Source organism: Scyliorhinus torazame, chromosome 16 (genome assembly GCF_047496885.1).
Source record: "Scyliorhinus torazame isolate Kashiwa2021f chromosome 16, sScyTor2.1, whole genome shotgun sequence".
In the NCBI taxonomy this organism is placed as follows: domain Eukaryota; kingdom Metazoa; phylum Chordata; class Chondrichthyes; order Carcharhiniformes; family Scyliorhinidae; genus Scyliorhinus; species Scyliorhinus torazame.
Window position 1 is genome coordinate 39,171,106 of NC_092722.1, and position 15,286 is coordinate 39,186,391.

Genomic DNA, 15,286 nt, shown 5'->3' on the forward strand with positions numbered 1-15,286 from the left:
TATTATGGCTGGATTTTTCGTCCATTCTGCCATCCTGATTTCTGGTCCTGGCGATGTTTAGCCCCCACTGTGGGATCCCCGGCAGCGGGGGGTGGGCGGCTGCATACAATGGGAAACCCCATTGACAGCGACGGGACCAGAAGATCCCGCCACTAGCCAATGGTGAGTTGCCTCCGCCGCCGCCCAAACACACCACGGGGGCGGGGGGCCAGAAAATCCCTTCCTATTGATCTGTAAATGCTACATCATGTCGCATTAACCTAGATGAAAATGGAGAGACACAGGGTGGCACTTTGGGACAGAGGATAACACCGCTGCCTCACAGCGCTGAGGACCCGGGTTCGATCCCAGCCCCAGGTCACTGTCCGTATGGAGTTTGCACATTCTCCCTGTGTCTGTGTGGGCTTCACCCCCACAACCCAAAGACATGCAGGATAGGTGGATTGGCCACGCTAAATTGGCCCTTAATTGGAAAAAAAATAATTGGGTACTCTAAATTTACATTAAAAGAAATGGAGGGAGGCGGGGCTGGAGAGGGTTAGGGACTTACACTTGGAAGAGACTTATGTGGGTCGAGATGAGCTGCGGGAGGGTTTTGTTTTGGAAAATATTTTATTGAGGCAGTTATAATTTTAACACTTTAACACATCATCCCCAAACACAAACCCCAACAACATGGCTTATAAAAACACACCGCCCGCTCTTCCAGGGAAGCAAAGGTCGAAACATCGGCCTCCCCCCCGCCCCCGGGCTCCCGGGTCTTCCGACGCTCCAAAGATCGCCATCTCAGGACTCGGAGCCACCTTCACTTGCAGGACCTCAGACATGACGTCGTCAAACCCCAGCCAAAAGCTCCTCAGCCTCGGATACGCCCAGAACACGTGTACATGATTCGCAGGACTTCCCCCACATCGCCCACACCTGTCCACAACCTCCTCAAAGAACCTGTTCACCCAGGCCACGTATGAGCCCTGTGGACTACCTTGAATTGAATCAGGGTGAGCCTGGCCTACAATGAGGGTGTGTTACCTCTCCACAGGGCCGCCTCCCATAACCCAGCCTCCAACTCCCCCCCCCCCCCCCCCCCCCCCCCCCAACTCTTCTCCCACTTTCTCTACACCTCCCCTATTGGGGCTCCCTCTCACTTCATCAGCTCCTTAAAGATGTCCGAGACCTTTCCCTCCCCAACTCCTGTTCCAGACATCACTTTATCCTGTAAACCCCTTTGCGGGAGGCGTGGGAAGCTCGAGACTTGCCTCCTTACAAAATCCTTCACGTGCAGGTACCGGATCCCGTTCCAACCTGGCAACTCAAACTCCTCCTCCAGCTCCTCCAAACTCAGAAAACCCTCATCAAGGGAGAGACCCCCAAATCTCTCGATCCCTGCCCACTGCCACCTCCGAAAGCCCCCGTCCAGCTCCCCAGAGCGAACCGATGGTTATCGCATATCGGTGCACACACCGACGCCCCCTCCAAACCCATATGCTGCCGCCACTGACCCCTCGCCCTCAGGGCTGCCACGACTACCGGGTTTGCGGAGTACCGAGCTGGGGAGAACGGCAGAGGTGCCGTTAGCAATGCCCTTAAACCCGTGCCCTTACAGGACGCTGCCTCCACTCGCTCCCCCACTACCCACTTCCTGACCATCGATATATTCGCTGCCCAGTAATAGTTAATAAAGTTCGGAAGAGCCAGCCTCCCCCTCCCCACGCCCCTACCCCAGCAGCACCTTCCTCACCCAACGCCTTGGCCATTGAGGCAAACTGTTCATCGTGCTCCCCCTTCAGCTCCTCCAACTTCTGGATTGCCTGACCCTGAGCTGCCAGCCTCGTCTCCATGCAGTCAACCACCACCTTAATCGAGTCCACCGCTTTGGTCAAGTCCTCCAGACTTCCCTTTCGTTGCTGGGTGAACTTCTCATTCAAGAAGCTCACCAGCTGCTCTGTGGACCATTGAACCGGCAGGGCCGCCCCTTGCCTCTCCACCATCTCCACGTGTGTTGCCAGCTCCGCACCCGCTTTGACCGACTTATTCCTTATTTTTAGGGCACTTCTGGTCCTCAGCTCCATAAACTAGAGGGTCAATCTCCTCTACTCACACTCCTACTCCTTTTCCCGTCTCACTTCCACTTGAAAACCGAGGAAAAACCCCCCAAAAGACTCCACGAGTGCGGAAATGTGCTCACTCCATGGCCGCCACCGGAGGTCCTGCAGGAGGCTTTTGAGTTACCGAGGGGTCGTGAGTTTAGATACATGCAGGTGCTGGACTTTGCGTGGATAGAGTGGAGGACGTTTCCCAGGTTGCCGGAATACACTCTGTTGGAGCAATGGCTGCTCCCGGATGAGCTGGGGAGGTTAGGATAGGAGATATATACGGGTGGTTGAGGGAGCAGGGTGGGGCGCAAGGATCAAGAACAAAAGGGAGGAGTTGGGGTGGGAAGTAAGCTGGGGACTGCGGTACGAGGCGATGCGGAGGGTGAACAACCTCCTCCTGTGCGATTGTGAGCTTGATTCAATTCAAGGTGCTGCAAAAGGTACATATGAATCGGGCGCGAATGAGTGAGTTCTTCCAGGGGGTGGCCAATGAGTGCAAGAAGTGTGGGCGGTCGGCGAATCATGCGTATGTTCTGGGGTTGTGGGTAGGTGGAGAGATACTGGGAGGCGGTGCTTGGGACACTATCTAAAATACCCGGGATGGAGGTAAGGCCGGGTCTGATGGTGGTGATTTTGGGGTTGTCAGAAGTGCCGGAGCTGCTGGAGGAGAAGGGGGCCTCTCTAAGTTCCCGGTGAAGGATCTTGCTCAATTGGAAGTCGGATACGCCACCGGGGGTAGTGGCTTGGCTGGGGACTTGTATGACTTTCTCCGGTTGGAGAAGATTGAGGGGGTCAGCGGAGGACTTCGAGTTGCAGTGGGGGTTGTTTGTGATGCTGTTTCAGGAACTGTTCATCGCAGGTGGGGTGTGAGGGGAGGGGATAGAAGGGTAAAAACTGTACAAACTGTGGATTGTGATTATATGAAATGTGTATTTCATATTTTGCTGATTTTACACATGTTTGGAATAAAGTACCTTTGAAAAAAAACTAACGTAGTTGAATTTTGAGAAAGGTATTAAAATGATAGCTCAAGTAATGGACAGGTACTAAAATATTTAGAAGGCTTGAATCAGGAAGTATATATCGGCTTAGGAGGAGATACAGTCAAGTTTGCAGGTCTGAAATAGTCAAATGATAAAGACAGATTGTATAGACTTTTCTTGTAGCTCCTAGAGTACAGCAAAGTAAGGCAGGGACAAATTCAGCTGTTCCCTTCTCCAGAATCTCATTTCTTTTTGCCTAGTGTAATGGATAATGCAAAATTTCTGAAGGAATTCACAGCTTTGGTGGAAAAGGCAATGAGCAAGCTGACAATTTGTAGAGAGGATATGAATCGTGGTGATCGCTGGATCCAGGTAAAAAACTGAACTCCATTATTCTGCAGCAAGATCTCTAGGAAAACAAAATCTTGTGAAATTTTGCTCATGGAAGTGCAGCAAAAAGTTTCTCCCCTCCTCAGTTGATCAGATGCAGCCCTATCTTTGTCTCCTTTCTCTTGTTCAGATACCAGGCAAGAACCCCAAATATTTTTTACAAATTTGTAAAACTGTGAGGAAAGGATACTTCGCCCCAGGAGTGATGACTCTGACCAATAGGCATCTTTGATGTTAAAACAAACTTTAACTTAAACATAGAATTAACCAAATTAACATCAAGGAGTTAGCTTCACATATATCAGCTAAACATCAGGGACAACTTGAACTTACTATCTATACCTGCTACTAACTCCAATTAAGCAACCCAAATGCCACTTATAAAAAAGTTAACAAACAGATTACTTGCTTAGCTATGTAGAGACGTTTGGAAAGAGAAACCAGCGGCAGGATTCTCCGTTCCTGAGACTAGGTGTTGAGGCTGGGGCAGGATTCATGGACTTTCACAACTGCAAAACTGGTGCCACATCTGGACCAATTCAACCATTGTTAAGGGGCTAGCACTGGCACCACATGGAACACAGTTGATTCCAATGAGAAACGGTGCCGGATTTGCGATTGACACTCGGGAGGCTGACAAGCTGCAGCCACATATACATGTTACAATCCCCACACACACCATCCCAGCCAACAAGATGGCTCTGGTTGTGCTGGAGTGCGCCCACAAGACTGATGGGTCGGCTGGGGCTAGAGGGCACCTGGGGGGGGGCCTGGGGACACATCCATATGACCCATGGCCCTAGGTGGATTGCGCAACTGCATGGCTGCCTCGCAGGCTGCGGCAATGGTGTTCCGTGTCAATCCACCCCAACCCCACAGTCCACCTCCTGGCCACCCCCAGTACTCCCCCCAGCCCTGGCAGAAGCCCCCTCCATAGCAAACTATGGCCATGTTGGGCACTTTCTGTACCCCCTCTCTCGTCCTCAGCAGCCACTACGTCGGTTTCACAATTTTTTAAAGCACAAGTGAACCTCTCCATTGGGAATCCGGCCCATTGAAGGCAGAGATTTGCGGAGACCCCAGAGAATATCGCAGCACTCTGTTGCTTTTTGGGGCCCCGATGGAAATGCACCCCTCCCTCCATCCGAGGCCGTATTTAGCGTTGTTTCCTGCTCTGAGGAGGTCCGACATGTGGTGCTCCACAGTGCAGGAAGAGAAATGGGGCAGAATTCTCCATTGCCCAATGCCGATATCATAATCGGTGATCAGGCGGAGAATCACTTCCGATGCCCAAATCGGAGGCGGTGCCGGTTTGACGCTGGTTTTTGAGTCTCCGCCTCATCTTAAATGGCGTCACCACTTTGCGCACCGCACGCCATTGGAAAGGCGTTGGCGCTTAATCGGAAGCCCCTCACCCGATGCTCCAGCCCCGATGGGCCATGTTCCGGATGGCGCGTAACACTTATGCTACTTTTTTTAACCGACCGCGCTTGGCGGCTGCAGAGTGTGTCCAGCGCCGTCATAGGCAGGGGGGGGGGGGAGCCATGCCGCTGGCTGGGGGGACTTTGGCGAGGGCTGGGGGTCTTGGTGGGGGGTGGTCCAGGGGTGGCGAGCGGGGTTACTGGAGGTCATTATTTGGCAGGCCGGGTCTGCAGGTGGCCGGCGCCATGTTGCACGGCACGACCGCCACCATGCACATATGCAGCCACGGACGCGACCATTCTCCAGCTGTTTTTGCCGTGAGATTTACCCGCCGCAGCTACTAGCCCCCAACGGTCCCGGAATCGGTGCAGCTGTTGCACTGTTTTTTGTGGCGTAAAACGGCACTGCTCCCACTCCGGCATCAGCACTTAGTCGGGAAATCGGAGAATCCAGCCCATGGCGTCCCAATCTCTCGACCCCCCTGACGCGACCCTGGAGCCCCTCAGTTCCACAACTCACCTGTTGACCCTCCCAGCACTCCACCACATACCGACAGGGCACCCGTGAGCCCGATCCCTGGTGCGGACAAAATGCCAGCTTGGCACCATGGCACTGCCAGGCTGGTACCCAGTTGGCACTGCCAGGGTGCCAGGGCCAATGTACTCTGGTAGCACCAGTAGTGCCAGTCTGGCCAGAAGCTGACCACCTCGGGGCCTCTGATTGCCTGGGAAACCCCCCGAAGAAGATCAGGTATACCAGGTCTCCATTTGTGGGGACCAGTACTAATCAGTACCCGGCTAGCGGCTCCTCGGCGAGGCCGATAGATGTCGGGTGCCTGTTCCATCCGGTGACTGCACAGCTAAGTGGGTTTTTAAACTCACTTAACTGTGCAACGCTGGGCGGGACACAGATTGCAATGTCTCACGAGATCTGATTAGATCTCACGAGACGTAACGACCATTAGGAATCCCGGGGGGTGGCCTCTCCCAGAATCAACTGGCCGCGTCCTGCCCTGATTCCAAAGGGATGCGGCCGGTAAATCATGCCCATAACTTACATCAATTTCTACATTCATCATATCCTCCTCCTACTTTACATTGAAGGGTGCTGAATAGATCTCAATATGCCTAGGGAGCTTAACGCCCTTTGTGGGCCAGATCAGACCTCTTTAAATATCTCAAGCAGAATCCTCAGCTTCAGTCCTCAGAAAATTAACAGATTGAAATGTCCGAAATTGAAATAACAGCAAAATCTCTAGATTCTCCTCATTGCCCATTCTCAACAGACTCCAGTTCAAATCTGGAAGCAACTTGTTGATCACTGCTAGCAATTCAATAAAGCCCGAGCCTGTCTGTTCTAGTTCGGCCCCTCTGTCCAATGTAATTAGAGACAGGATGATGGACTATGTGACAATTAATGATGTAATCCAACCTTATTTTGTCTGTCCTGCACTGCGTTCTATGATGGCGGGAAATGTTTGCCTCACATTGTACTTCTTTGTCTTTTTCTACCTTGCTTTTCTGAGGCTCTGCCAAGCTGATCTTTCTTTCTTTCAGGATGAAATTGAGTTTGGTTACTCAGCAGCTCCTCACAAAACCTTCCCCATTGTGTTTGATTCTCCTCGAAATCGCGGACTGGAGATGTTTCCCTACAAAAAACTCCTGGTAAGGCACAATGTTTCTTGGCGTTTAGCTTCAGAATATTATTTTATCCCAACACTGGACCTTTCTCTTTTTATGATCTTACATTCCACTTGTGTCTTACCGGGTACTTGAGATGCATTTCAAGTGTGAAGGGAAAGATAAATAAACAAACCCACCAACAGCTGTGTTTGAACCATTAAGCTGTCATCCAGGCTAGTGAAAGGTATTTCTCTGTGAAATTGAATGGATGCTTAGCATTTCAAAGGATCTCAGGGGATTTAAGCACTTTACATGTTCTGGGCGGCACAGGGTGGTAGCCTGCTAGGGGCAGCGGCATGGGGACAGATCAGCCAACGCTCCATACTCGGCCCGATCAGGATTCCTGATCACAGTGGGAGAGAATGGAGAATCCCGGCCAAATTCCAGACACCAACTTGGTTACCAATTGCAATGTAAGTACTCATCCAAAGCTCCATTTCCCATTTCCTATCTCAAAATATCCTCCACAATAGTCCACAACACCGGCGCCCCACAAGGCTGCGTACTTAGTCCCCTACTCTACTCCCTGTGCACACACGACTGCGTGGCAAAACTTGGTTCCACCTCCATCTACAAGTTTGCTGACGATACGATCATAGTGGGCCGGATCTCGAGTAACGACGAATCCGAATACAGGAGGGAGATAGAGAATCTAGTGGAGTGGTGTAGCGACAACAATCTCTCCCTCAATGCCAACAAAACTAAAGAGCTGGTAATTGACTTCAGGAAGCAAAGTACTGTACACACCCCTGTCAGCATCAACGGGGCCGAGGTGGAGATGGTTGGCAGTTTCAAATTCCTAGGGGTGCACATTTCCTAAAATCTGTCCTGGTCCACCCACGTCGACGCTACCACCAAGAAAGCACAACAGCGCCTTTACTTCCTCAGGAAACTAAGGAAATTCGGCATGTCCACATTAACCCTTACCAACTTTTACAGATGCACCATAGAAAGCATCCTATCAGGCTGCATCACAGCCTGGTATGGCAACTGCTCGGCCCAGGACCGCAAGAAACTTCAGAGAGTCGTGAACACCGCCCAGTCCATCACACGAACCTGCCTCCCATCCATTGACTCCATCTACACCTCCCGCTGCCTGGGGAAAGCAGGCAGCATAATCAAAGATCCCTCCCACCCGGCTTACTCACTCTTCCAACTTCTTCCATCGGGCAGGAGATACAGAAGTTTGAGAACACACATGAACAAACTCAAAAACAGCTTCTTCCCCACTGTCACCAGACTCCTAAATTACCCTCTTATGGACTGACCTCATTAACACTACAGTACACGTGACAATAAACAAATCCAATCCAATCCAATTGCCTTATTTGTTTAACAATGTGACCAAAGTGAAATAATGCATTAATCCACTGAACAGTACACCCGAGGGAGCTCAGTGGTGGGCAGAGCTCTCGGGGACGGGGGGTCATACCAGGGTAGTGTCAGGGTTTATGTCACAATAATGGCAGGCAGTGCCAGGGTAATGCCAGGGAAGCCAGCTTGTTGCCAGTGGATGGTGGCGGTGCACCTGGCTGACGGTTGTTTCCTAGTGTACTTACTGTGCATTGGGGTGGCCTTTAAAAATGGAGCCAAGATCATTGATTCACTGAATTGATGGATGCAACATGAAACATGAAACTTCTATCTCCTTTCATTTTCTTCAAAGTCCCGCACAATATGGTGGAAAAAGCTGCCATTGCTATCGGTGGCCTCAATGCACTTTTGGCACCTTTGCCAAAGTCTCACCCTATGAAACCAAAAGCTTTAATCGGTCGTAAACCTACATATTAGATGCTGGAGGTTTTACCATGTGACATCCTGTCCCCATGCTTCACAATTGGATACATAGAACATCCATCCTTGCAACAAGGTTCATTATTTGTCAATTCAATGACTTTTAGGCGGCACGGTGACGCAGTGGTTGTAGTGATATCATAATTGTGTTGTAATTCACTTCCGGTGGCAGCTATGATGGAGTAAATCGCACATTTGGTGGCTCCCGCTCGGGTCGGACTTTTGGACCTTTTCCTCCAAGTTTGTACCGGACTTGAATTGAAAAACTAATGACAGAGGCAATTGTGTACTGGGAATAGAAGTGCTCGTAAGGCAGAAACGGGAAGACAGAGAAGGCTTGGGCGGAAGCTGCAGCGGGAGATAGCATGGCAGAGGACCGGACCTCTGGCTTGTCGACCCAGCGGTCAACGGAGCAGCTGATGCAAGTTATTCAGGAAGGCTTCGCTAAACAGAAAGGGGACTGCTTGGATCCGATAAAAGAGTCAATTGAGTGGCTGGAGCTTAGATTGGATGCCCAAGATCGGGCGATTCAGAAGGTAGAGAAGGCGCTGGCTGAGCAGGAGGAACATCAAAATGTTGTGGAGTTGGAGGTGGGGATGCTAAGAGACCAGCAGAAGATTCTCCTGGAGAAGGTGGAGGACCTGGAGAATAGGTCCCGCTGGCAGAACTTGAGCATCGTTGGGCTGCTGGAGGGGTCCGAAGGAGCAGACGGTGGGGCATACATCGCGGACATGTTTGAGAAGCTGCTGGGGGATGGGGCATTCCCCCGACCCTTGGAGGTGGACAGGGCTCACAGAGCACTCGTGAGGAAGCTGCGAATGGGAGACCCCCCCCCCCCCCTCGCAGGGCAATGGTGGTGAGATTCCCAGGTACTTGGATAAGGAGCACATTCTACAGTGGCCAAGCAGACACAGAACTATAAATGGGACAACAGTACCCTGCGGGTCTACCAAGACTTGAGTGCGGAGGTGGCCAAGAGAAGAGCAGGCTTCAACCAGATCAATTTGGACTGTTGTATCCTGCTCGTCTCTGGGTCACGTACGAGGAACAGCACTTTTATTTTGAGTCGCCTGAGAACGCGCTGGACTTCGCGAAAAGGAAAGGACTGGTGGTGAACTGAGAACTTTTGAACTTTGCTGCAACGTTCATGTTTTTTATTTTATTTTTGAAAAAAGTTTCTCGTTTTTCATTTTGTGGAAGCTGTTTGTAATGTCTTCTGTATTGATTTGGGACCAGTGGCAGAGCTGAGTGTGTTAAGGTTTACATTTGCACTGTTGGGGGATGGAGGTGTGCTTGTTTAGATTTTGGATCTTTTATTTGATTTTTCTTCGCGTTTTTTTTCCTCTTCCTGTTTTTCTGTCGGGCAATTTTGTTGGGATTGTTTGTTATTGGAGTATGTATGTATGAGCGGGGGGAGGGAACAATAGGTGGGAGACTTTTCAGTTCCAGGGATGGGGGCCACCAAGCTAGCTGGGCGGGCTAGCTCACAGAAGCGCAGTGGGGGTTGTGCATATGTTTGGTTTATTAAAGGGGTTGGGTTACAGAGTGTTGTTATGGGGGGGGGGGGGGGGGATTTTTTGCTGACGAGGGAGGGACTTGGGCAAAGGGACAGAGAGGAGGTTGGGAGCGGAAGCTGCCTGGGGGCGGGCTGATGGAGGCGCGGAGCATGGGCTGGAGGCTGGCCCAAAAAAGGGGATGGCTGATCGGCAAAGGGGGGGGGGCAATGAGCCCCCCAACTAGGCTGATCACCTGGAATGTTCGAGGGCTAAATGGGCCGGTCAAGAGGGCACGCGTGTTTGCGCATCTGAGGGGACTGAAGGCGGACGTGGTAATGTTGCAGGAGACGCACCTGTAGCTGACCAGATTAGATTGAGGAAAGGCTGGGTCAGTCAGGTCTTTCGCTCAGGACTGGATTCAAAGGCTAGAGGGGTCGCGATCCTGATCAATAAGCGGGTGGTGTTTGAGGCGGGTAGAATGATCTCGGATGTGGGAGGTCGATACATTATGGTCAGTGGGAAACTGGAGGGGCTGCAGGTAGTAGGGGGGGGGGGGGGGGGGGGGGGCTGAGGAAATGTATTCAGAACTACCTGCAGGTCAACGACACGTGGGAAATTTCAGCAGCGATGGTTTGGGAAGCACTGAAGGCGGTGGTCAGAGGGGAGCTGATCTCGATACAGGCCCATAGGGAGAAGGTGGACAGGACAGAGACGGGCCGACTGGTAAAGGAGATACTACAGATCGATAGGAGGTATGCGGAGACCCTAGAGGCAGGGCTTTAAAGGGAACGGCGGAGGCTACAGGTGGAGTTTGGCTTGTTAACCACAGGGAGGGCGGTGGAGCAGCCGAGAAAGGCGAGGGGGGCGATATATGAGCATGGAGAGAGGGCTAGCAGAATGCTTGCACAGCAGCTTAGAAAGATGGAGGCTGTCAGGGAGACAGGGAAAGTAAATGACGGAGATGGGAACCTGGTTGGAGATTCAGCAGGGGTGAATAAGATGTTTAGGGATTTTTACAGTAGGCTCGATGGGTCGGAACCCTCAACGGGACCGCAGGGGATGAGGCACTTCTCAGGGGGGCTGAATTTCCCAAAGGTGGACGGGGAGCTGGTAGAAGGGCTGGGTGCCCCGATCGGGTTGGAAGAGATAGTGGAGGGTCTGTCTGAAGGCCATGCAGTCAGGTAAAGCCCCGGGGCCAGACGGGTACCCAGTGGAGTTCTATAAAACGTTCTCTGGGATATTGGGACCGGTGTTGATGAGAATGTTCAGTGAGGCAAGGGAAAGAGGGGTGCTGCCCCGACGATGTCACAGGCCACGATTTCGCTGATCCTGAAGCGGGACAAGAAGCAGGAGCTGTGTGGGTCCTACAGGCCGATATCGTTGTTGAATGTGGACGCCAAACTGCTGGCCAAACTTTTATCCTCCAGGATCGAGGATTGTGTTCCGGGCGTTATTGGGGAGGACCAGACGTGGTTTGTTAAGGGTAGACAGTTGGTGACCAACATAAGAAGGCTATTAAACGTGATCATGATGCCCCCGGAAGGTAGGGAGGTGGAGGTAGTGGTCGCAATGGACACAGAGAAGGCTTTTGATCGGGTAGAGTGGAAATATCTGTGGGAGGTACTGGGACGGTTCGGATTTGGGCAGGGCTTTATTGACTGGGTCAGGTTGCTGTTTCAGGCCGCTGTGGCAAGCGTACGGACGAATAGGACAACATCAAACTACTTTAGACTGCACTAAGGAACGAGACAGGGATGCCCCCTCTCCTCACTGTTGTTCACGCTAGCTATAGAGCCGCTGGCAATTGCTCTGAGAGCCTCAGGGGGCTGGAAGGGGCTGGTCCGTTTGGGGGGGGGGGGGTGGTGGATGGAGCGCAGAGTCTCTCTTTGTGCAGATGACCTGCTTCTGTATGTATCGGACCCATAGAGCGGATGGAAGAAATCATGAGGATTCTAGGGGAATTTGGCCGGTTTTCAGGGTATAAGCTAAATATGGGGAAAAGTGAGATGTTTTGCGGTCCAGGCATGGGGACAGGAGGGGCGATTGGGGAGCTGCAATTTAGGGTGGTAGGGGGAAGCTTTAGGTATCTAGGCATCCAGGTGGCGCGGGAATGGGACCGGCTGCATAAATTAAATCTGGCCCGGCTAGAAGATCAAATAAAAGACGACTTTCGGAGATGTGACCGCTTCCGTTATCACTGGCTGGGAGGGTGCAGACGGTGAAGATGATGGTCCTCCCGAGATTTCTGTTTGTATTTCAGTGTCTCCCCATTTTTGTTTCGCCGTCCGTTTTTTAAACAGGTCAACAAAGTGATCACTGGCTTCGTTTGGGCGGGCAAGACCCCGTGAGTAAGGAAGGTAATGCTTGAGCGGAGTCGGGGAGAGGGCGGGCTGCCGCTGCCAAATTTTAGTAACTATTACTGGGCGGTGAATATAGCCATGATCAGGAAGTGGGTGGTGGGGGGAGGGTCGGCATGGGAGCATATGGAGGCGGCTAAGGGCATTCAAATGGTCACTGGCTAGACATATGGACGAAAAGGGAATAGTGTAGATGGGCTTTAGAGTGGTTTCACAGGTCGGCGCAACATCGAGGGCCGAAGGGCCTGTACTGCGCTGTAATGATCTATTGATCATAATGATCTATGTTCTATGTTCATGCAAGGGCACCAGTTTAGAGGCGTTGGTGCCTGCCCCTCTGCCGTTCCCGCTGGCACAGTACTCCACCAGCCCCGTGGTGGTGGCAGCCCTGAGAGTCTGGGGGCAATAGAGGAGATATGTGGGAGCAGATGGAGCATCGGTCCGGTCCCCAATCTGTAATAATCACCGGTTTGCCCCGGGAAGTAAGGATGGGGGGTTCCGGATATGGCAGAGAGCAGGGATTGAGAGAATGGGGGATATGTTTATAGAGGGGATCTTTCCTAGCTTGAGGGAGCTGGAGGAGAAGTTTGGGTTGGCGAGGGGAAACAAATTCAGGTACCTGCAGGTGTGGGACTTCCTACGTAGACAGGTGTCAACCTTCCCGCTCCTCCCACCGAGGGGGATTCAAGACAGGGTAGTTTCCAGAGGGTGGGTGGGAGAGGGCAGCATCTCCGACATTTATAAAGAACTTATGGGGTCTGAGGAGATGCAAACCGAGGAGCTGAAGCGCAAGTGGGAGGAGGAACTGGGAGGAGAGATACAGGATGGTGGTCTGTGGGCGGACACATTGAGTAGAGTCAACACGTCCACAACATGTGCCAGGCTCAGTCTGATACAATTCAAGGTCGTTCATCGGGCTCACATGACAGTGGCCCGGATGAGCAGATTCTTTGGGGTTGAAGACAGGTGTGCAAAGTGTGCAGGAGGACCAGTGGACCATGTCCACATGTTTTGGGCATGTCCGAAGCTTAGGGAATTTTGGCAGGGGTTTGCAGATGTCATGTCTACGGTGTTAAAAACAAGGGTGGCACCGAGTCCAGAGGTGGCGATTTTCGGGGTGTCGGAACACCCGGGAATCCAGGAGGAGAAAGAGGCAGACGTTCGGGCCTTTGCTTCCCTGTAGCCTGGAGACGGATACTATTAGAGTGGAGAGACTCAAAGCCCCCAAAGTCGGAGACCTGGCTATCGGACATGGCTAGCTTTCTCTGTTTGGCGAAATCAAGTTCGCCTTGAGAGGGTCAATGTTAGGGTAACCATTTGTCGACTTCTTTGCGGAAAATTACCATGACTTAGGAATGCTAAATATGGACAATACGGAGTGCTATGTTCTGCATCTAACTCATGTCATTTGTGATTTCAGAGTGTTTAATAATGTTAATGGGGTAAACAAATATGGGGGGAAATCCTTCCTTTCTCCTTGATGAACATAAAATCATCGTCAGTGAAATTTGATGCCCTGATTATTATCGATGCAACTGTTGTTTAGTTTAGAGTAGGGGGTTAATAAAGGTGGGACCTGTAAGGTATGTAGACCTCTTTTGCACTATGTTTATAGATTCATGTACATTGTTTATTTTGTTGTTGTAATACCAAAAATACCTCAATAAAATGTTTATTAAAAAAAAAGAAATTGTGTTGTAATTCACCGACTGACCACTAGGAGTCTCATTAATATATAAATAAATGTTAGAGTCAGGTGACCTCAGACTGATTAGGGAGGTGGGAGAGAGTATGCTTGTGCATGTTCATACTGTTATTCATCTGTTGTTTTGTATATAGTTGACCCACAGTTAATGTTTATAAATAGTTTATAGCTTTAGCTACAGGTGTTCTTGTAATTTAAATCAGACCATCCGATAAGAACATTACAGTCGTTAGCACTTCTGCCTCACAGCATTGAGGACCCGGGTTCAATCCCAGCTCCCAGCTCCGGGTCACTGTCTGTGTGGAGTTTGTACATTCTCCCCATGTCTGCATGGGTCACACCCAAAAACCCAAAGATTTGCAGGGGAGGTGAATTCGCCGCACTAAATTGCCCCTTAATTGATAAACAAATAATTGGGTACTCTAAATTTATATATTTTTTAAATCAATGATTTTTGGCGGTCAGGAAATGGCCTATTTTTCATCGCCCATATTTTGTTAGAACTAATAAATGAAAGCTTGCCAAGAAAATGAAAAACACACATTTTATGTAAGTCCCTTAAGATTTATCTGTTGGATTGCTGAGGCAGTGTTCAGGAGATTAATGTTTAATTGCTGGAGATTCCAGAGCAATCCCAACTATCAGTGAACCTTCAAAACAGGATAGTAGTCATCAGGAATGCTTGATGGGAGAAGAGAGAGAAGTCTACTGTGTATCCAGCCCAGGTTGACCATGACTTAGGAATGCTAAATATGGACAATAGTGCTTTGTTCTACATCTAACTCATGTCATTCGTGATTTCAGAGTGTTTAATAATGTTAATGGGGTAAAAAAATATGGGGGGAATCCTTCCTTTCTCCTTGATGAACATAAAATCGTCGTCAGTGAAATTTGATGACCTGATTATTATCGATGGAACTATTGTATACCTTGGCCTGGCAGGTTACGTAACTGAGGCCAATAGCCATAGAGTTCAGAAGGCAACATTCTTACAAAATAGCGGTCTGTAAATATCAAGATAATGGGCGGGATTCTCTGACCTCCTGCCGGGTTGGAGAATCGCCGGGGTTGGCGTGAAACCCGCCCCCGCCGGCCACCGAATTCTCCGGCACCGGAGATTCGGCGGGGCGCCAGTCGGCGGGCCCCCCTTGGCGATTCTCTGGCCCATGATGGGCCGAAATCCCGCTGTTCTAATGCCGGTTCCGCCGGCGGGAATTAAACCACCTACCTTACCGGCGGGACCAGGTAGCGCGAGTGGGCTCCGGGGTCCTGGGGGGAGTGCGGGGCGATCTGGCCCCGGGGGGTGCCCCCACGGTGGCCTGGCCCGCGATCGGGGCTCACCGATCCGCGGGCGGGCCTGTGCC

At 51.1% G+C, this 15,286-nt stretch overlaps 1 protein-coding gene across 2 annotated transcripts in view; it reads left to right on the forward strand.

Annotated features, from left to right (window-relative positions):
• The window catches only part of LOC140392754 (protein-arginine deiminase type-2-like), a 114,779-nt gene that overhangs the window by 67,360 nt on the left and 32,133 nt on the right, over positions 1 to 15,286 (forward strand). For both annotated transcript variants that reach the window (XM_072478344.1, XM_072478345.1), the window contains exons 10-11: positions 3,337 to 3,448; positions 6,445 to 6,552. In XM_072478344.1, the coding sequence (XP_072334445.1) occupies positions 3,337 to 3,448; positions 6,445 to 6,552 (220 nt within the window). The remainder of the gene's footprint in view (positions 1 to 3,336; positions 3,449 to 6,444; positions 6,553 to 15,286) is intronic.